Here is a 20,664-nt window from a genome sequence, read left to right on the forward strand (position 1 = left end):
CGGGGATGGGGCGGGAATCCAGTCCCGCCCCCCTCCGACCCCGCCCGGAGAGGGAGGTGCCCGGCCCGCGGGTCTCACAACTGAGAACGCGCAGCCACCTCCGCCTCCGAGCTGGGGCCTTCGGAAGCGGACGCCTGGGCCTGACTCCCGGAGCCTCGGCCCTGCGGGTCGGGCATGTTTGTAAGAAACGCGGTTTCTCCCCAGCTGCGGTCAATTTAGAGAACCAGGAATTTTGAAGCCACCAGTACCCGCCTTCGCTTTCCTTCCCCTGGCCGAAACTTGCCACGCTCTCACACTGATTAGATTGTGCAAAGGGGGAGATGTTAGGTTTCTAAAGTTAAAATGAGCCTTTCTTAAGTCGATAACCTCACTGGAGTTCTCACCCTCCAATTGAAAACCCTGTAAGATGCTGTGTGGCCCCTCGTCAGCCAGTATGAGGTGGCCTGGACAGGGGATGCCTGTCCACTATCGGTCCCAGGCCAGTTGCCTGGGCACACCCTGGCAGTGCCCTCTGAATGGTCAAATTCTGGACACATGTATGAAGCCCAGGGAATGATCTTTTTTCTCTGTCTCTCTGTCACTCTCTCCTTTTTATTATTCACAAGACTGAGATTGTTTAAATGTCATAACTTATAAGAAAATAAGCTACATTGAAATAAATTAAACACAACAGAGACATGCTTCAGACATGGCTCAGCTAGGATACGGCAACCCCAGGAAAGAAAGCCAGGCAAAACCAAAGCAAAGCAACACAAAGCAAATTTCCAGGCTGCCCAACAAGGTCTGCTTTTCAGTCAACGCAAAAAGCCAAACAGAAACAAAAACAAGATTAAACCCCAGTGTTTGTTCTTGTGTTTCACGTTTACCTTTGGGAAAGTATGGAAAGGTGGCTGCTATGCACTGTGGAGTACAGCGGTGGTTTTTTTTTCTTCTGGAATGTGAGTTGAGAATAATACTGGGCAAATTGGTCCTGTAACTTTCAAAATACTGCAGCTGAGATCCAGTCTATATAGATATCTATGTACAAAGTAGGATTGTATAATAAATATTTAGTGTTTCTTCAGATGTGGCTGCTCCCCCTTCAAAAGCAGTCTTTTGTGCCTGTGTAATGAATATATTCTCAATTTGCTTGGGATGTCCACAGTTGGGATGTGACTTTGAGTTTCACTTCGAACCTAGCAGAGTCCACCATGAGTTCCCTGGACGGCGGGGGCTTCTCGTGGTGGGTGCCAGGTGTTGGCCTTTAGGGCCGGGCCTGCTCTAGTTGCTGATGCTGACTTCTAATTGCGAACCTGCTGACGTGGACGGGGATGGGAACGACGATCTTGGGGTTCCGGGAGGGCTCCCCTGTCTTGGAATTGGCATTGCCCGCCTTCACCCGTTTCCACTTGGCCCTGCGGTTCTGGAACCAGATTTTCACCTGCACCTCACTGAGTTTGAGGGCGTGCGCGATCTGCGAGCGCTCGGTCAGCGACAGGTACTTTTTGCAGTGGAACTCCTTCTCCAGCTCCAGCAGTTGCTCGCTGGTGAAGGCAGTCCGCCTCCGCCGGTTCTTGCCCGTGGACGTGGTGCTGCCCGCGGCGCTGCCGCTCGGCGGGGTCTCCTCCAGCGCGTGGCCAGGGTCTTCCTCCTTGTGAGCCGCCTGGCCGGTCAGATTGTCATCCGAGCTGTAGTCCAGATCGCTCTCCAGCGAGAAGCTCTCCTCCTTGCCCTTCGGGTCGTCTTCCACCTTTGACTCGTCTTTCCCTTGCCCTCTGACAGCCCCGACTGAAAGCAAAACCAAACGGCATTTTATTACGCTTCGCACATCGGCCTTCCTTTCCCTTCCCGCCGGCACCTGGGCACTTCCCCCCCTTAGCGGATTATCTATCTGTGACATTAACACGTTGTGATTTCCTGGCCTTTGAGGGGTAGAGAAGGGAGGCCGTGTGTGTGTGTGTGTGTGTGTGTGTGTGTGTGTGTGTGTGTGTGTGTGTGTAAGCTAAAAGGAGAGGAGGGTGCAGGCGAGGGCCCTCTGCCCAGAACCATCACTCAGAGGCCGCCATGCCTCCTCCGCAGCCTCTGAGACTCAAGGCAGAAGTAACAGGACGCGTGAGGCCCAAGAGGGCGTCCGCTTTGTCCCGGGGTGGGGGCTGAGTGAGGACTGGAGGAGGGAGGCACGATCCACCCTTTCCCCCCACAAGTGACAGTTTAGTGAACCTCAATTTCACGGCCACCATAGTGGGAGCTTAGGGGGTGCAGATCCCAGACTGGATCCTTTCTGACATAATTAACGTTGGCCAAAGAGGAAGTTTTGTAGCCTTAAGAGAAGTTCCCAACAGTCACCCCCAACACACGCGCGAGCGCGCGCGCACAGAGACACACACGCGCACACACACACGCAGAGCCTCCCAGGAGGCCAGTTGTCCCCCGCTGGTCGCAAGTCCAGTGAGGGGGTTTAACGCGTCAGGGCACCCCCCAGGCACACGCACGCACGAAAGGCGCAGACCATCCCGTCTCCCCTTAAGGCTGAAACCTCCCCGGGCCTCCGGATCGTGGTGGGGGAGGGCGACTCGGTGGCCGGCAGGGGTCAAACGCAGCCAGACGTCCGACTCGGGTCAGCATCTGGCGTGGGGCGCTAACTGCTCCGGGGGACTCCGCAAGTTGCGCAGCTCTAAATGCCCCCCAGAGGCCCTGCGGTTCAGCTTGCGCCCGGCTAGCCGGGGCGGGGGGCGGGCGGGGCGCGACTTCGCCCCCCGGGCGCGGGCGGGAACTCGGAGCTGGCCCGCCCCCGCGTCCCGGTCGCGCGCGCCGCCGACTCACCGAGCGACGCCTGCACCGCCTCCGCCGCCGAGAAAGCGAGCAGCGAGCCCTCCTTGGCCAGGAAGCTTTTGCCGTCCTCCGCGTCGGCCTGCAGCGCCTCCGCCTTGTCGAAGTTGCCGCCGCCCGGCAGCGGCTGCGGAGCGAACTTACGGGCGGCCGCTGCCTCCTGGTGCTGGGGCGACGCGGAGAAGCCGCCGGGCAGGGTGGCCATGAGCGTGGAGGTGAGCGCCATGCCCTGCGCCAGGCTGGAGCAGAAGCCCGTGGGCAGGCTGGGGATCTGGTGGTGAGGGTGCGCGGGCGGCAGCGCGGGCTGCAGCGCGGCCTGGGGCAGCGCGGGCGGCGGCGGCGGCGGCGGCGGCAGCACCACCGGCCGGTAGGGCATGAACATGGGGTAGCCGGTGTAGACGAAGTGGCCGGGGCTGGGCTGCGGCGGGCTGCCGATCAGCGAGTCTATGCTGAAGGCGGTGCTACTCCCCAGCGGGCGCTGCATCATCATCAGCGACGGCGGGAACGCTGCACTCATAGACGCGCTCGGGAGAGGCCAGCGACAGGCGAAAAGTCCCCGCGCCGCGCCGCCGCCGGGAAGCCCGCGGGGCACCGGGAGCACCGCCGGGAGCACCGGGCTAGGGCCGAGCGGGGCCCGGAGAGTAGTCGCCGCCTCCCCTCAGTCCTGGGCCCGCTGCATGCCCGGTTGGTGTGCGGGGTGAGGCCGTGAGCCCGGGAGTGGAGAGAGCGCTCAGGGCCCCGAGAGCTCGCTGGAGCTGCTGCCCGCCCGCCGGAGCCCGCGCGCGCCGCGGCTCGATCCCGGCTCGCAACGGTCTGTGCTTCCGTCTGTCCGTCCTCGCGCCCGGCGCCTCCCGCGGGCCGCAGGGGAGCGCGCGGAGCGGGCGCACTTGTCTCCGGCGGGCGCCGCCAGCACCTTTAAATCGCGCTCCTCTTTCTCATTCACATTTTGCCTGCCGCCCGGCGGGGCTCGCCTCACGTGGGGTCGGGCGCCGCCGCCGATTGGCTGCACCAGTAGGGGGCGGGGAGAAGACAAGGCTCCGCCCCTTCACCCGGGCTGGCCGTGAGCTGGCTGCGGGCGCCGCGGGCCAAGCGCGCCCTCGGGGAACAGGGACCTGAGCGCCCTCTGCGCGCCGAGCAAAGTTGAAAAAGGCCATTGGCACTTCCAAGGCTCAGATCCCGGTGCTCAGCAGTCTCGCCAACGCCGCCCGAAGGGCAGTTTTCGGGAATCGCAGTCGCCGCGGCGCTTATTTGTTTTATATCTGCAATGTAGAAAACTGCCCCGCGGTTCGAGCCAGCACTGGGCGCTGGGAGGCTCAGCTAAGGGTCCAGAGACGTTCCCAGAGTTGGGGCGCAGGGCCCCTACTCCTCCAGATACGCCCCAAGGGCGCCGGCCGGGAGCTGGTAGTCTCTGCCACCGCGGGGAACCTCCAGGTTGCGCGCTGCGCCGTTGCGCGCCGGGCGGCGGAGGGATGCTGCTGACTCCCCCATCCCTAGCTGGGCCCTCCCGTGAGTGAGCCTTCTCTCATTTTCCATGACATCCTTAATCACCGTACCTATTTACACACTTTGCCAGCGCGCACCAAAACAACAGCCACCATAATTATGATAATAAAGCGAGTCCTTTATCTGCTCCATCCTCGGGGAGGAAGGGTGGGGGGAGTTGCTGTGCCTCCAGATTGTATAACGTGAGATTATCCTGATGAAAGCTTTACGATGTTTGCTCAAATAAAAGCTGCGTTTTGTAAATAGGCGCTAATTAAGCACGTTGAGAACCGAGGGAGCGCTCACCCCGGCGCCGCCGCCGGGTTTCCAGCACGAGCACCCGAGGTGCGCGAAAGATTCCTTCTGCCGACCGCGGGATGGGCCGATTCCCTCAAGATGGTTCCCCTGTCTCGACAATGGTAACGATCCCAGCTTTGGGGAATAAGGGAATCTGAGGGGGGACTAGATATGTTCTCCCCACCTCCCACTGTTGAAAACAAAAACTTTCAACTCTTGCTTTCCTTTCAAAATTGGAATTATTTCGCGGCGAGGGTAGATCGTGCGAAGCGCGCCAGCGCGCGCGGGGCGTCCACGCGCCTCCAGGGCCTCGGATCCAACTTCTCGGGCGCAGGCGTCCGCCGGCCACAGCGACAGCACCGGGCCAGGAAGGAGGAGGGAAGGGCATTGTTACATGGTCATTAAATCTCAGCTCACGCCGAGGAGCTAGTGGTTGGGGAGTGGGCCCGTGTTGGACGTGTGTTGTGTATCACTTACAACCACATTTAATTGGGAGATAAAGATAAATCGATCTTTATGAATGTATCGACTCGGTTCTTTGAAGCTCTTCTTTCTCGCTCTTCCTCTTTCTCTCGCTCTAACCCCGAGGTCCAGTCTTCATCCCAGACCACCCCCCTCAGCCAAGAGTCTGGCCGGGGACCCACCCAGCATTCCCTGGAGCAGAAAGGGGAGGCAGCGTCCTCGGCTCCCCGGGGCGCTGGGAAAACTCGCCGGCCGGGCCGCGCGCCGCCCTCCTCCTCCTCGCCTGGTGCCCCCTCCCCCCTCTCCCCGGACAAAGACGTCTCGGGCGCGTTGCCCCACTCCAGGCCGCTGTAATAGATGGCTCCGGCAGCAGGAGGTTTGAAAGGAATTCATTAGGGCGCTGCCTGGATTGCCTCCTTCACTTCACCGCCAGCCCCCGAGGTGGCTCAGGCGGTGTGAGGGAAAATGAATTCCCGCTGGGATCCACAAGGAAGGAGGTCTCTGGGGGCTCCCCAAGCTCTTCTATCCCTCTTTCTCCACTCCCACAAAAGAGGGAAAAGAAAAAAGAAATAGGAGCCCAGGGCCAAAGGCTGATTTCTTTATGAGCACAATAAATACTCCTTCTCATTATGAGTTAGTTACAGTGACACAGACTCCAGTACCATAACCTTGTTGTGTTTTTTGTTTGTTTGTTTGAATACCAAGAAAAAATGATTGTCGTTGCTCCAGCCGGGTGCCTTGCCGCTTGCCAGTTGCCTGCCTGCGTAAGGTCTCGCTCATTTTACCTACGCAGGTTTGCCATTCCCCGGACTATTTCGCTACAAAAATATTATTCTCAGGACTTCTGTAGCCTGATTACCTTCCGGGAGACAGGGATTCCTTTGATTATTTTGGTGATAATTCTACATTTAAAGCTCAGCCAGAAGATTTAGGTCTGTTGAATTATAGCTACACTTGAAATAATTTGATGGCATATTATTTGCATCCATAAATTGCCGTGGAAAGTATTGACTACAGGGGTTATACTACTAATCTTCTTTTATTAGTGAGTTCAGAGAATTCTCATCAATATGAATTTTATTTACTAGTGTGCCTCTTCTTCAATGCAACGCAGTAATATTTTCCCATCTAATGCTTAACTGCTTAGAAAACGACCGTTGGCAGCTTGAAAGGATCGTTGTGTTTTGGCGGGATTGACAGGGTTGGTGGACTACCCCAGCTACCTGCAAAGCGTTCGGAGCGTGGGGGCCGCGGACAATAAAAGCGCCGAGAGTGTTTCCTCGACTCCTCAGAGAGATTTATGGGCAGCAAGCGACAGGTTCTCTCTCCTTCTCCGATTCCTACCTGCTTAGCTCGAAACTTCCTTAAACTGTAGTGCTCTCCCTTGGATCAGGTCGGCCCAGGCTGCGCAGGACAATTTTTGCAACTCTGCTTTATGGTCCTGTCTCCCACCCCTAACTAGGAAGAAAGAAGGACGCATTTCTGAAGCGAGAGCGGAGAACCCGGGCTCCAGCTAACTTTGCGAGCTTGTTTCCCAGAGCACCTCCTGCCGAAATGAAGTTGGCGCAGCCCGGGGTTCCGGGAGGTACCTTCCTCGGCCGGTGCAAGCTGGCCTCAGGATCGAATGAAGCACCAGTTAAAACCACAGCCGTCAGTAAAAGTGAGGACAATTAAGTTGTCTCCACGCTTCGGGACTGACCCAGTCAGCGTTTGCGTGCAGGTGTATGCAGGCTTAGGGCAAAACGTAGACTGCACAAGGAAATGAATATTCATAGGCAAACCTGAGCTGGGCGGCGGAGCCCGGAGGAGGAAGCTCCGCGAACCGCGCTGCTTCGAGGCCGCCGCGGGGTGGAGGTCGCGGGTGGTCGTGGACAGAGGACGACGTGGCCGCCCCGGGTCTCTGTGGACGCCGAGAAATGTGCGAGCCTCGCGGGCGAGGCGCTCAGTCCTAGGCGACTGGGCGGTTTCTCCGGCAACAGAGTTGTTTTTATTTATAGGGAATTTGAGTGGCCTTGCCGCAGCTCTTGCTCCTGGCAATAGTTGGGAAATAGCTGGGGATGGGTTTTATTTATGGAAGGGCAATTGGGATTCACACGCAGCTAACCCAGAACAGTCCCTCCCAAGCCCAGGACGCACTTACAATGGGGTGCTTGTGTAAAATTCCCCATCAGACACACCAATTTGCAAGTTGCAGAAAGCATTGAAGCCTCATCTTTTTAAACTATTTTATTCAGCCTTTTTTTTCTTTCTTTTTCTTTCTTTCTTTCTTTCTTTCTTTTTTTTTTTTTTTTTAAATCTGAAAGCCCAAAATAGACTCCATGTGGTTCTAAGTGAAGTCAGCCCTTGGCTGGCTTTGAAATAGCTCCTGCAATTATGTAAAAGAGCCATTCACCAACAGGACGGAATTAAAAGGGATCTCGCCTGCTTCCCTTTCATTGCCAACCTCTCATGTTTGGCTTTTCAAAGCACTTCCAACACGATGTCTTTCTCCAGGACAAAAGGCAGAACAAAAAAAGTCCCCAAACTTGTAAATTGAACGTCAAGGGAACTTTAAACAATTTAAAGCCCATAAATAATGATAAAGGGGACTGGCGAAAAAGGCAAACCCATTCAATTAATAGAGTTTCCCAAGCGAAGATCAAGTGGTTTATAAAATAAAAGTCTCTAGTTTCATTATTCTGCTCCTTGACTACGCAGAAACCGGGACGGGGGGGTTCTGAAAACACTTTGCGGGACTCTGTCCGCGCGTGGGATTCTTAGGTAGAAAAAGTTTTGCTTTTTGTCCCCTACCCTTAAAGTAACAGAAACAAAACAAGCGCAAACCAGAAACGTGAAGGGGAGGAGCTTGTAGGGTTTTTTCTTCTTCTTTATTTTTTTTCATTAGCTCCTGAAAGTTGGAAACAGTTACGTGACCCTTCACATCCGCCCTGCCCTCGGCACCGCAGCGGGGAGGAGAGCCTGGCCTCGGGGACCCGTGGGAGCATCCTGCGCGGCCGGGGAAACCCAAGACCCCGGACGCGCAGAAGACACAGCCCCGCGCGAGCTGTGAGAGCTTCAAACCTGGACTTCCCCGCACCTCTTGCGGGTCTTGGCTTCCTCCAGGGGACCCAGGAGTCGGGGGTCAGGGGCGCGGGTCCTGGTTCCTTTTCCTAAGAACGCTCACGGTTGGGGTGGGGAGTTCGTGACCTCCGGGTGATGGGTCGCCCGGCGCCTTCGCTCTCGAAACCCCGCGCCCGTGCTCAGAGCGCGTCTCCGCGGAGCCCCCAGGCAGGACAAGGGGATCCTAAGTGAGGACTGAACCGTGCGCGCGCCCACCCGGAGCGTTCCGGCCCGGGGATGAGGGAGCTCCGGGCTGAGGCCGGCTGGGGGCGCGGGCGAGGAGAGTGCCGCGGGAGGGGCGTTCACTCCCTCCCACCCGGGTCTGGCTTGGGCCCGCCGCCTGGTAGGCCTTGTCTGGCCGCGAACCCCGGGTCTCGGGGCGGTGCGGAGGGAGGCGCAGCCTGCGGGGCGCTTCTCACCTGGCTTGGTCTCCCCTCTCGCATCCCGCGGCCCCACCTTTCCAGGACTTCAAACGCGCCCTGCCACCCGGCGCCTGGCTTTCATCTCCCCGCACAGCGGGCATTGTTTGCGGGACTTCACAGAGATGCTAATCCCGGGGCCGTGTAAACGGAGGCCTGGGAGGCGAGGAGAGGGCACCGAGGGGGGAGGGCTGCGCGCTGGCCAGAGCCAGGAGCCTTGGGGGCTGCCGCCCGTGCTGCGCTCTTGGGGCGCCAGGGCCACTGCCGTTTCCGCGCCCCGTCCGCCTCATACTGGCCGGCGGCGGGCACGTGGTGATGGCGGGACACGGCCTGCTCTCAGTGAACGCTGAAGGAGGAAGCGACGGATCAGCGACAAAAGAGGGAGCTCAGCTGTGCGCACAGCGAATTTCCAACTCTCGGCAAGAGATCGCGTGCCCGGGGACAGGCCGGTCAAGACTCGGGCGCGTCTCTACCCGCTGCCCCAGCCTGGAGCAGCCTCCAGCGAACCCCAAACTAGGGCCTTATCTTCCCATCCCCAATGGCCCTGACCCCCTGCAGGGATGCCTGGGTCTTTTAAAGAGCTCACGATTTGCCTCAAGTGCGTCAATTTTACGCTTTAGAAACCACTGGAAGGAGCAAGAAGTTGTTTGAATCCAGAGTCAGCCACTCTCGCGTACTGCTCCGACTTCGACTTCTGCAGGAACCGCATGAAAAGCCTCTACTGCTATTTGTGGGAAGTCCGTTTCTCATTCCTGGAGAAATACCTGCAAAGCAGAGCTCACATTTCCTCTGGTTACTGCCACCTCAGAAAAGAAAATGTGAGCCAGAAGGGATGTTTGGGTGTAAATAGAGGAGCGAAATGGTGGCTAAACATGCAGAGACTGTTGGACTGGCCTCTGCCATCCTGATGAGGAAGGTCCAAGGAATTCCAGGGGAAGGTCACAGTAAAAAGACCCCTCACAAATCAGCTCATCTGGCAATCTCAAGGGTTGTGCATGCCTGCAAGTGAACCAAAGGACAACTTTGACCATCAGAAGAAGCTCATGAGGGCTGTCACTTTAAGTTCCAGACTTTTACACGGACAGAAAGGAGGAGAGTGTGTATTGAAGGAGGTTGGGGACTATTCCATTAATCAACAAGAAAATGAAGACAACAAAAGATGCCAGCCCCCTCTAAACCAGTGAACACTTGACTTAATACAGAGCACCCAAGCTCCAAAACCAGGGGAAAGAGTGCTGACTCAGAAACTACTAGAGGTGGGCCCCTTCTCAGTGCTGAGGAAGTTCCTAGGGTACGTCCTGGGCTCTTGTTTGAAAGGTACAAAAGCCACTGGATTCAAGAGCCGCTGAGAAGGAAAAAGAGAGCAGTCAGTAGGGGTTGGCCACAGGGCTCAACTGCCCCTTTCTGCTTCATCCTAGTAGGAACCCTCACCTACCTTGCCCTCTGACCCGGGGGTGGAGCAGAGGTCATGAACTCACAAAGGGAGAGATGGTTTCCTTCAGGCCTGAGAAATAAAACGTAAGTGGGCACCTGTATTTACTAGTTGAGGCAATTCAGTTCCACTGTTAACCACGCACGTCTGCTGCCCTCACCATTCCCTGCCATTGCCTGAGAAGGTCGAAATGGGGTGTAGGAAGGAGAGCATCTTTGTTTTTAGATCTGTAATTGTCCCTGCTCCTTAGGTTCCCAATTTATACAACCCCTTTTTGGTGGTAATAGCAGACGTAATTGGCCTTTGAAACTGACGAACGTTTGCATGTCCTCCAATTGCTTATTATCTGAAAAAAAAAAATAGAGAAAACAAGTTGCATGACTTTGTCGCAAACAATCACATCTCCCTTCTGGGTGTGGTCCGAAGTTCTCAAACCATATGGAAAAAGGAGCCAGGAACAAGGTTAGAGAACATGTCCTAATATCCCAAGTGACCACCCTGCTAGAGTGTATGGAGGTCTAATGGGTAAATGCGGAAATCAAGAGGGACCAGTTGTTGGAGAGGCAGTGGGAAAAGTCCCGAGGACTTCAGAATGCTGTCCCTTGTGCTACCCTGGGGGACACTTCAGAGTTTTGTAGGAAAGCATTTTGCATGTGGCATGTGATCCTCGTATGTGGGAGAGAGGTTTTGTGCGGCTGTGTGTGCATGTGTGGTTGTGTGTGTGTGTATCGAAGGACAGTGGTCTCTTTTCTGGGAATGAAGACCGCTGGATGAAAGTAAAGGTGTGTGCACACCTTGCTAGCCAGTATTTTTCTACGCAATGGCTTGAAATTACCCCTGCAAGGGGAAGTTCTTCGCGTGGATCAGGTGTCATCTTCCCACAGCACCTTCACGCTGTGGCAAGTGCAAGATGCTCTGCTCCCTCCCGGGGAGACTGCCTGTGACGCCAGCAGAGAAGGGAGGTTTGGGGCTGGGGCTGCTCTGGCTGCAGGCAGGAGTCTGCCGCCTGTTCTGAGAGGGACACAGCAGGGTGGTCGTAAAGGCAGGGCCAGGGCCAGTGGCAGGCAGCGGGGAAAGCTCTGCGGAGTGCTGCTCCCAGGCCGTCTCTCTCCCGGCTCTCCTTCTCCTAGGCGGAGGAGCAAAACTGGTCTCACTTGGGAGACGAATCAAAGCCAGCAACAATCCAGCTTCGCTCTACCGGGACAAACTGTCGGTGACAACAATGAACACGGAGCTTCAGAAGGACAGGAATTGATCATGATGGCTCAAAAAATGAGGGTGGCTGGACACCACGTGACCAAATTTGATTTATTTACTGAGTTTAGGGACAATTCCTCCCCTTATCCCACCCTGCCCCCCCCTTTCAAAACAACATGAGTATTTTGGAGTCTCTTTGTTACTATGGTGTCCTACTTTATTTCTTTGTTATTATACATTTTTGTCTTGTTCTTAAGTTTCCTGCAGACCTGCTTAAACTGGAGGAAAAAAAGGTCCTCAAGAGATGGGGGACTTTTTCATTCTAACAAAAATACTTCAGATCTAGTTCATTCAGTATATTGTAAGTTGATTGAAAATTCATACTTTAAAATGTATGAACTGAATAATTTATTGTGCAAGGCAAATGTTACCTTACACATTTTTATTACTCTAACAAGGTTATTTTATACCTGTAAACATACTCAAATAAGCATTATGGATTCTAACACATTAATGAGGGAATGGCAGGAAGCATTTGTATTTAAGGCTTCGCAGTCCCTGAAGTAGTGACAGCCTGAAAAACACCGCGGGTGTGCGGAGCGCCCCCTACCGACCATGGAAGTAACGGCATCTGCTCTCCGGAGACCTGGGCTCCTCGGCTCCAGGGAGAAGAGGGGGTCCGTTTGCTGCAGGATCATAATTGCCGGCGGATGAGAAGAGCCCCATCTCTTTCCATTATGAACGCTTTAGGCCACAGGAGAAGCCTTTGGCACAAGTGGGTGAAAGAAAATGAGACCTCCACGATTCCTCAAGGCGTAAGGAAATCAGGTTTTGAGCATGATCACGGAAAGCCCACCTCGCCCTCTTTGAGGCCCCTGGCAGGGTCTCCTGCTCGCTGGCCCACCCGAGCAGGGCCCGCTGAGAGCTGGCCCTGAAGACCCTGGGCGCGCAGCTGACCTCGCCCCCACCTCTGCTGTCCCATCTGCGAAACGGGCGGGAACCCCGGCTCGCTCCCTGCAGCGGCCTGACCTCGCCCCGAGGGCGGGGAGGAGGAGGCTCTCCCGTCACGGGCTGCCGCGGGGACCCAGCTAGAGCGCGGGGTGTCGCTCGGCGGAGCGCTCAGGTGGCGGTGCCCAAACTGCGAGCCCCGGGGGCGCCGCGGAGGGCTGGGTGCGCGCGGGGCGGGGAAGCGGCGAAAGTCTGCGCCCTGCGGCAGAGCCGCCGCTGGAGCGCAGCCCTGATCACAAGGCTCTGAATATTTAAAAGCAAACCACAGGCCACCAATAGAGCGCGGCGCAGTGTGGTCTCTAACACCCGCGCCTCCCGCGGGCGCAGCGCGGCGTTGCCCCCTCCCACGGGCAGGGGCCAGGGCGCGGGGCCCGGGGACCCGGGAGCGTCCTCTGCAGCGAGGACTAACCACCAAGTCGAGCGGCGGAAGGGCGCCAGGCGCTGCCTGCCTAGAGAACAGCTTTTTTGCCGTTTTATTGTGAATAAAGATCTGTAAACCCTTGTTGAGCAAGCAAACACACCTCAAATGCATTCCTCTTCTGGGAAGGGGATAGGCGGCGTGTGCAATTTGATCTCCTGCCCCGCCCCCAGCCCTACCCCCACCTCTCCCGGGGTTTTGAACCTTGCGAAGGGTGGTGATGGGGGGCGGGACTTGAGCTGGGGGCAAAGGACCCAAGGCTGACCCCACTCCTCCCCCTCCCTTTCCGGGACTCTGCCCTCGTCCGCAGGACCCTGGCTCGAGGACGCCCACTGCGGGCAGCGTTCGGAATCCGCCCCGGAGCATCTGAGCCCCGCGGCGCTCGGCTAGGGCGGAAGGGGGATCCCCACCGAGGGGCCCGATCTCTTGTACTTCGGGACTCCGGGTGGCTGTACGGCTGGGCCTCGTGTCCACGCGCGCTTTTACCTCCTCACTCCCGGCTTCCCCCGCCCCCCGAAAGGAGCAAACATCCCCAGTTTTAGTGCGGCCCAATTATCTCGTTTGCACGACTTAAAATGTTTCTCTTTAACTCATTTCAATCTAGTAAATATGCTTCAGCAAGTAGCTAATTTCTCAGGGATGGCTTCGCCTCGCCATTTGCATATAAAGCGCGTGGGGTCTGGCCCTATTCGGGGTGCGCGGGCCCCTTCTTGGGGTGTGCGGGTCGCGGGCAGTAGGACCTCCTCGTGGGGGTGGGGAGCGTCTTGCCCCTGAGAAGGCAGAACCAGGGGTCCCGAAAGGGCCCAGGGTCCAGGAGGCAGGGCGGGCGGGGGCACCTGGGCCCCGGGGAGGGGCGGGCCCCTTCCCCTAAGCGCCCCCCAGTCTCCCGCCCTAGCGCCCCCGGGGAGCTCCCACCCTGCACTTACCAGGGAGGGAGTGCTTCTCGGATACCTGGCGCGCGCGAGGGTCAGGGGCGCATTTATCTTCAACTGCATGTATTAAATCGCGTCTGGAGAGAGACGGACGTGGACATAGGAGAGGAAATCACAAGGCTCAGTTGGGCAATCTTCTGGCTTTAAATTCCGAATAAAAGTCTCAAATATTCCCGGGTCAGGGGGGCACTGTCTCATTAAAACCACTCTCGTCCTGAAACTGCAATGCAGACATTAAAGTGCAGTATTTTTCAATTAGAGCTGACGAATTCAATCAAAATTCCATAGATTAGGATGAAATGAGGCATGGGTCATTTACAGGGGAATTTAATTGCCGAGCCATTAGACAAATAGTATATTTGCCATTCCCGCGTTATCCATCATTTTCGACATCAATACCGGAGCCGCATCTCCGGGTCCCGCAGCCGCGCGGCATCGGCTGTAAACACTCCTTCCCTGTATCTTCTGATTATATCTGATTTCATTTAGGGCCATGGGGGATTATAAATGTTCACGCAATCAAGTTCATTAGGACTTCAAATCGCATTTCTGATTGGGATTGCTCTGCCGCCGTCCTCCGTGCGCCTTTCAAACCCCAGGATGAGGCTTTCAAAAGCATCCTTTTGAATTTAAAGCTTCAGATTCTTTTGTCTTCCAACGCCCCCTCCCGCTTCCCTCCCAGAGCGGCCCCGCGCTCCCCGGCCCCCTTCGCGGGGAGCAGTCTTGACCCCCCCATCCCCCTGAGAGGGGAGCCTTGGATAGGATAAGGGCCACCCCCCCACGTGCCCCTCTATGCCCGCGGGGCCCCCTGCTGCCCTGATGAGAACCCGTCGCTTCGCGCCCCCCACCCCACCCCGAGAGCGCCCCCCTTGGCGGCTGGGCGGGGCAGTGGGCGGCGAAGGACCCCGGGCGCGGCGGAGGGGTGGGTGGGTGGGGCGGCCCCGCGCGTTCGCGGATCACGGGTGGGTGCTAGCGCCACTTCTCCCACCCACCACCTGGTGCAACCGGAGAGGGGGGGGACGGAGTCCAGCGCCGGGCATCCTTGGGTCCCACCGCCCCCTCAGCGGTTGGGCCCGGACCTTGGGCACTGACCCCAGGGACTACTTCCTGGTTCTCCCTTTCTCTCCAAAGCCAGGGAACAGGGGGTGGGGGGCGGGGTGCCCAGCCGAGCAGTTCCCTCTTCCTATTAGCAAACCCAAGAAACAAAGGAACAGGCTCTTCTAGGAAGAGCTTGACAAGAAAAGGCTCAAAACATCCCTTCCAGCACAGTTGAAAAATAATAGCTTAATATTAACTGCTTCTCATAAAAATATGCTTTCACAGTGATACAGTTAGCAGAGGAAAACCCTCATTTTACCCCCATACTTTGTGCTCATCACTGTTAGCTGCCTCAGTAATTTAATTGGAATGAAACGTGAGAAATGTGTCATTTTTGAAGAATTTATGCATCACTTCCTAGAAATCTCATTGTGTTAACTAGGAGCCTACTGCGTCCTGTTTAGAACCCATAATCACATTTTTATGTGTCTGTGTTATGAGTTAATGTGACCTCCTGTCTTTAGCAGATAAAAAAAAAATGTTCTCTTTCCAGAACATCTGCATCCAACTCTGGCTTGCATAAAAGATAACCGAAAGTCCCATTTCCCCAATGTTCTCCAAACTTACCAACTTTGTTCAGAGCAGGGAAAATGCCCACAGAATGAATAATTACACACCGAATTAAAACCCCGCATTAAACATAGTCGACAGCGAATACTGCATTCTCAATCATGTTTATTGCTTACAAATTGCATTACAAAGAAATCTACTCCTTGTATTGGAGTGATTAAGCAGAGAGTGTTAGGACTGCAGAAATACCATTCGGAAAGATTAGATGAAGGCTGGAAAATCCAGCTAGTTACACTGCAATGGTAAATGTACAATTTTGTTAAAGAACATGTTTAACACACAAATGAGATTGGGCTGTCATTATAACATCATAAAAGAGTCCACTTAAAATTTCATTTATTTATAAACACATTGCCTATAAAATGGGCATATTTAATACAGAGGATGTAGGCAATTCCATAATCAATATTTTAATTACTGATTTTTGTATTATGGCAGCACGATTCTATATGCTGCTTTATGGAGATGTAGTTTTCTGTGTTCTCCTCTCCTTCCTTTATCAGGCAAGCTAAAATCTTCCTGGTTTTGATTCTATCTTTAATTCTGGGGAGAGTCCGTTCAGGGGCCCTGGGAAGACCCTTTGCTTATGGCGCCACCTGCAGGATTCGAGAAGAATGAATTTCAAGGCCTGTCCAATCCAGGATGGTAGCTTAGAAGTTCCCTCCAGCCCATTGTGGCAATTTAATGAGATGATTTCTTGCTTTAAAATACAAAGTTATTAATAATCCCAAGGCAAATACAGAGTTATCAAAGTACTTTGATGTACCCAAACTAACACTTAAATCCAGAAACAAAATATAGTGTTGAATATAGTTAAAACTTGGGGCTTCTGGATATCCCAACTGCACGTAGATAATTTCACTAAGGAATTACTTACCCTTGAAATCATAGAATAAAAATTCAATATTTCTGGTTTATTTCTTGGTGGGCTGATGGCATCTGCGGTTGCAGTGATTAGGCCTCTTTATAAGAGGAGGTGGACTGGTCCCTGAAGCAGACCAGCTCATTCTCCAAACCATTTTATGCCACTTTCTTGCAGGGTTAAGTGTCCTTTGCAAAAGTTCAACAGCCTGCCCCGAGAACACTTGTTGAAAGGGTTAATTCAAGACTGGCAAGGTGATGATTATAATATAGCTACTGGGATAGCAAATATTTCTTCGACTAAAAGAGTCGTTAGTTCTGGTTTTCTTCAACATATCCTCAATTGATAATTATCAAGTAATTTAAATTAAACGGACACAAACTCACTAAAAAGATAGGCCCACTGCTGCATTCAGAATATGAAACACACACCTAAACGTCATACCCGCACACGTGTCTTAGTTGCCTCTGGGCTGTAGGTTGTGTCTGGTATCAGTGGAGAAGTTCACTTGTGCATTTTAAAATTCTCTGTGGTCAGATGACAGGTAATAATCAAGGATATGCAACAAAAGTTGGAGGAAAATCTATTATCTGATACTATCTGTTAGCTATCATTGGGCCTATCTTTTCAGCGTGTTTGTGTCAGTTTAAGTTACTCGATTATCATGATTTTGGGATATTTTGAAGAAAAGCAGAACTATTGACTCTTTTAGTCTGAGAAATTTGCTATCCCAGAAGCTATGAGAAATGACAGGTAAAGGTATCGCCTGCCCTTTCATTATCCTCTGAATTTTGAATCATGTGACTGCATCATTAAAAAAAAATCTGAAATAAAAGTGTTAGGTTTTTGGACTTGAGTTGCTGTACTAAAAGAGAAAAAATAATGGCATGCAATGTGAACTGTATAAAAAAAGAAAAGTTTTTTGATACTTGAACCAAAAATGCCAGGATGTATTTTGTTCACAGGAAGAAAAGTAAGCCAGGATAATTCTAACTTCAGAGTAGAATGGACTACAGGATGTTTGTCTTATCTAACTTACCTCCTCTCACCCTCCTTCTTCTGCTTCCCTCCCTCTCTTACCTTCTGCTCTCAGTCTTGTCCTCCCTTTCAGCCTCTTTCCCCTGTATGTGGAATTATGCAAGTCTCTCAACCTCAGAACTTCCTGAGACAAGCAGCATAGAGCATGGATAGATCCAATCACGCTAAAAACAAATTCTGTAACTCAGTTGAAATTTTTTTTTTGCTTTGTTAGTAATTAAATTCTGCAATCCAGCTAATTTGATGACTAAGACACCCCCCCCCCCCAAACAACAACCCTGCCATTTTTGCCCCATATTGTCATGGCCACATCTCAACAGCCAGTAGAACCAGCGTGATTCCAAATTACTCTCCAGGGCCAGTTATTCCCCACTCATTCTTCTGCGGACTTGATGGCCTGGTGGGTTGGGGGCAGGACTCTCACCATCTTAGGAGGTTCCGTTCACTGCTATGTTAGTGTTGCTCATAGGTCCGTGTTGACTGAGAGTGTTGGGCTAGCAGGAGAAGCTGCACAGTACACCAAGTGCCACTGCCTGGGGACTCAACGGCCCTCATTCACAGCAGGGGCCACAGGAGAGAGAACAGCCAGGAAGGGAAACCATCTGCATTCGTTTGTTAAGCTGCCAAAAGCAATACACCAGAAATGGAACAGCTTTTAAACAGGGAATTTAGTAAGTTACAGATTTATAGTTCTAGTGCTGAGACAATGTCCAAGCTAAGGCATGAGCAAGAGGTTACCTTCACTCAAGAGAGACTGATTCTGTCCAGAGCACCTCCAGTCAGCTGGGAAAGCACGTGGCTGGTGTCTGCTGGTCCCTTGCTCCTAGGCCCTGTTGCTTCCAGCTTTTGATACCAGTGGTTTCCTCTCTAAGTGTGTGTGGGTCTTCACTTAGCTGCTCCAGGACTACACTCTGGGTTTCATCTCTTAGCTTAGCATCTGCCAGGGCCGGAGGTTTCTTATCTTCAGGTTCTGGCTATGTCTGTGAGTCCTTGCTTAGCACCTGGGCTATTTCTGTCTGGATCTCCAAACGTCTACATCAGCTCTGCTCTAAGTTCTCTCCAAGATGCTTCCCCTTTCAAAGAACTCCAGTAATCAAGACCCACCTGGAATGGGTGGAATCACATCTCCAACTAGTCAAAGTTCACACCCACAATTGGGCGTGCCACATCTCCATGGAGATAATCTGATCAAAAGATTCCAGTCTGAAATATTGAATCAAGGTTAAAAGAAATGGGCTGCTCCCACAAGATTGGATCAGGATTAAAACATGGCTTTTCTAGGGTACATATTAATTTTAAACCCACACACCATCCCTCTCCATGTCTGCCCTGACGTGCCCCGCCTGCCCTGCAGCCTTCTCCTGACAGGGCGTCCTCTGGGCTCCAGGCTGTCTTGTCCATGGATGGGTCCCCCACCCAAGCACTGCCCAGTCGCCAGCTGGCTCTCATGTGGGGCTGCCAGATGTAGGTGCAAAGGAATGATTTATCACCCTCCTGCTTAGCTTTTCCTAAGGGCAACTCACCTGTAAAAGGAAAAGCAAAAAGAGAGAATTTCTCCAAAATGGGGAAATTCCGGGTTGTGATGGGGAGACAGCTTGTGAAATTCAAGTTGTTGCTTTTAGGTTGGTATTTGGAAAAAAAATTGGAAACCTAATAATCGGTCATTTTAATTATTATTATCATCATCATTTTGGCTTAAACCACAGGGTGTGTTGGTTCATGATCCAGAGGCTGACAGTCCAAAATCAAGGCTGAAGTCGGCAGCGTGTGGCCTGCCAGCAATTCATCCCAGCCTCTGTCACATGGCCTCTGTCCCTGCTGCGATTTCTCGTGTCATGTCCACATTTCCTTTGCTCATAACAACTCCAGTGTGCAGTATGGCAGCCCACCCCACCCCGACTCAATCTGGCCTTATTAGAAACACAGAACTCCGGCCCAGCCCAGACCTCCTGGGTCAGGACCAGCAAGCTGGCAGGAGCCCCTCGGACTTGGGGACCCTCTGCATGTCATTGTCCCCCCAGAACCCTCACTGGAGACGGCATCGGCACTTTCCCCGCGGCTGATCCCGATGAAGTGACTCGTCTACACCGGCTGGCTGCTCAGTGATCTGGAGCCCTGCCTGCTTCCGGAGCTGGGGGCCGAAGCCCCCCGGGCGTCCCCCCCTGTCCAGGCTGCACCACCTCTGTCCCAGACCGTCATCTCCCTGGAACCACTGCCACAGCATTTGCGCCCCCGTCTGGGGCTCCTCCCGGCCTGAGCGCTTGCCTTCGCCCCCCACCCCCAGGAGGGGGGCGCACCCTCCCCCTGCTCCCACCTTGCCTGTACCTTTCGGCCCTCCTACACATTTTCCTTTAGTTTAGAGGCGACTCCAGACTGTCGGTCTAGGGGCGCTTGGGGAGGCTGTGTGCTCGGTGGGGCGACAGGGTCCGTGGAAGCCCTGCTCACACGGCTCTGTGCAGGTCAGGTCCCTTGTCCATCGTATGGAGCAGTATGCGGGTGGGTCAGCCCAAGGGGCTGGGGTGCTACCGAATGGCTTCCGGGGCAGCAATGTGATCACCCACTAGGGCCCAGCCTGGCTCCCTGACGCCCACCCACAGTGGGAGGCCGCGCGGCCCCCCTTCCCACGCTCCCACGGACCCAACATCCCACCCAAACCCGCCGCCGTGCGCTGGAGCGCGAAGTGGCGCCAGGACCAGCGCTCCTACCGAGGTCACCCAGGGCCCCACCCCCGGCCCTCAGCTCCCAGGAAGGTGCCTGCACAGCCTCGGGGGAGGCGGAGCGTGTCCTCGGCCTGCAAGCACATCGCCGGCCGGGGGTGCCCAGGCCGAGTGGACGGCAGCCCCTCTGGACCCCCGTCAGCACCCTGGACCCAGAGCGGGCTCAGCGGGGGACGAGGGACGGCGTCACGGACAGGACTTGTTCGGGCTCCACGTGTCCGGCTCGCCGCCCCTCCGGTGTCCTCCTAGGGAACCCTGGGCTGTTCCGTGACGGCACGGCTCTCCGTGGGGGAACACGTGGCCCTGTCAGCAGCAACCGCTGTCACCCCCTGGAGGCGGGGACAAAAGTTGGAAAACTATGTATCCCTTTTAGTCCAACATCCATCAGAGGCACTTTATGATATTCTGGTATCTGCAACTTCCCTTCTTGCTTACAAGCAACTGGGAGAGGTAGAAAGAGCTTTTATTACAAATGACATTTGGGAACGGCCCTGAGGCTGGCAGGGCCGGTGCCTCCCCCACCCCATGGGGACGGCGCTGGAGGACCCAGCCTGGCCTGCCCTTCCTTGGGCAGGGCACTCGTGCACAGCTCAGCTTCCATGGAAGGCTGAAGATGAAAACAGGAGGCGCTGGTTTTCAGTGCAAAACTCCCTCTGGCTCCAAGAGGAGGTAATTCTGCAGGGACTGTGGCAAGGGTAGCAGGGGCACGAGGCAAAAGCACTTTTTGCCTAGCAGTTTCCTGATGGTGCAGCGACAGAGGTGCTGCAGGCAGCGCGGGGGGCGGGCCGAGGTGAAGAGCGACTGGTAGAAGGTCAGGTGCACCTG

The 20,664-nt window shown here is 54.5% G+C and overlaps 2 protein-coding genes and 1 long non-coding RNA gene across 6 annotated transcripts in view; 1 reads left to right on the forward strand and 2 right to left on the reverse strand.

Moving 5' to 3' along the window:
- The window catches only part of LOC143676651 (uncharacterized), a 30,795-nt gene that overhangs the window by 750 nt on the left and 9,381 nt on the right, over positions 1-20,664 (forward strand). The window lies entirely within an intron of this gene.
- On the reverse strand, positions 561-3,325 carry GBX2 (gastrulation brain homeobox 2). 4 transcript variants are annotated; one of them, XM_077152078.1, is made up of 3 exons: positions 2,799-3,325; positions 2,381-2,387; positions 1,550-1,799 (listed from the first exon to the last, which is right to left on the reverse strand). In XM_077152078.1, the coding sequence occupies exons 1-3, from the start codon at positions 3,323-3,325 to the stop codon at positions 1,659-1,661; spliced, it is 675 nt and encodes a 224-aa protein (XP_077008193.1). In that variant the 3' UTR covers positions 1,550-1,658. The 4 variants fall into 4 exon arrangements, 2 of the variants coding, with proteins under 2 accessions (XP_077008192.1, XP_077008193.1); XM_077152077.1 differs by lacking the exon at positions 2,381-2,387 and having other exon boundaries at positions 561-1,767; positions 2,803-3,325; XR_013172233.1 differs by lacking the exons at positions 2,381-2,387; positions 2,799-3,325 and adding an exon at positions 2,200-2,374 and having other exon boundaries at positions 1,657-1,767.
- The window catches only part of ASB18 (ankyrin repeat and SOCS box containing 18), a 65,881-nt gene continuing 65,511 nt past the window's right edge, over positions 20,295-20,664 (reverse strand). The window contains exon 6 of the mRNA XM_077152079.1: positions 20,295-20,661. Coding sequence (XP_077008194.1) covers positions 20,476-20,661 — 186 coding nt within the window. The 3' untranslated portion in view covers positions 20,295-20,475. The remainder of the gene's footprint in view (positions 20,662-20,664) is intronic.

This window comes from Tamandua tetradactyla, chromosome 3 (genome assembly GCF_023851605.1).
Source record: "Tamandua tetradactyla isolate mTamTet1 chromosome 3, mTamTet1.pri, whole genome shotgun sequence".
Taxonomy (NCBI): Eukaryota; Metazoa; Chordata; class Mammalia; order Pilosa; family Myrmecophagidae; genus Tamandua; species Tamandua tetradactyla.

Bases quoted from the DNA above. Each gene is read 5' to 3' on its own strand.
- GBX2 (XM_077152077.1), bottom strand. From the start codon at position 3,325: ATGAGTGCAGCGTTCCCGCCGTCGCTGATGATGATGCAGCGCCCGCTG. The intron at 1,768-2,802 runs GTGAGTCGGCGG...TTTTGCTTTCAG, and splicing joins GGCGGTGCAGGCGTCGCTCG to TCGGGGCTGTCAGAGGGCAA.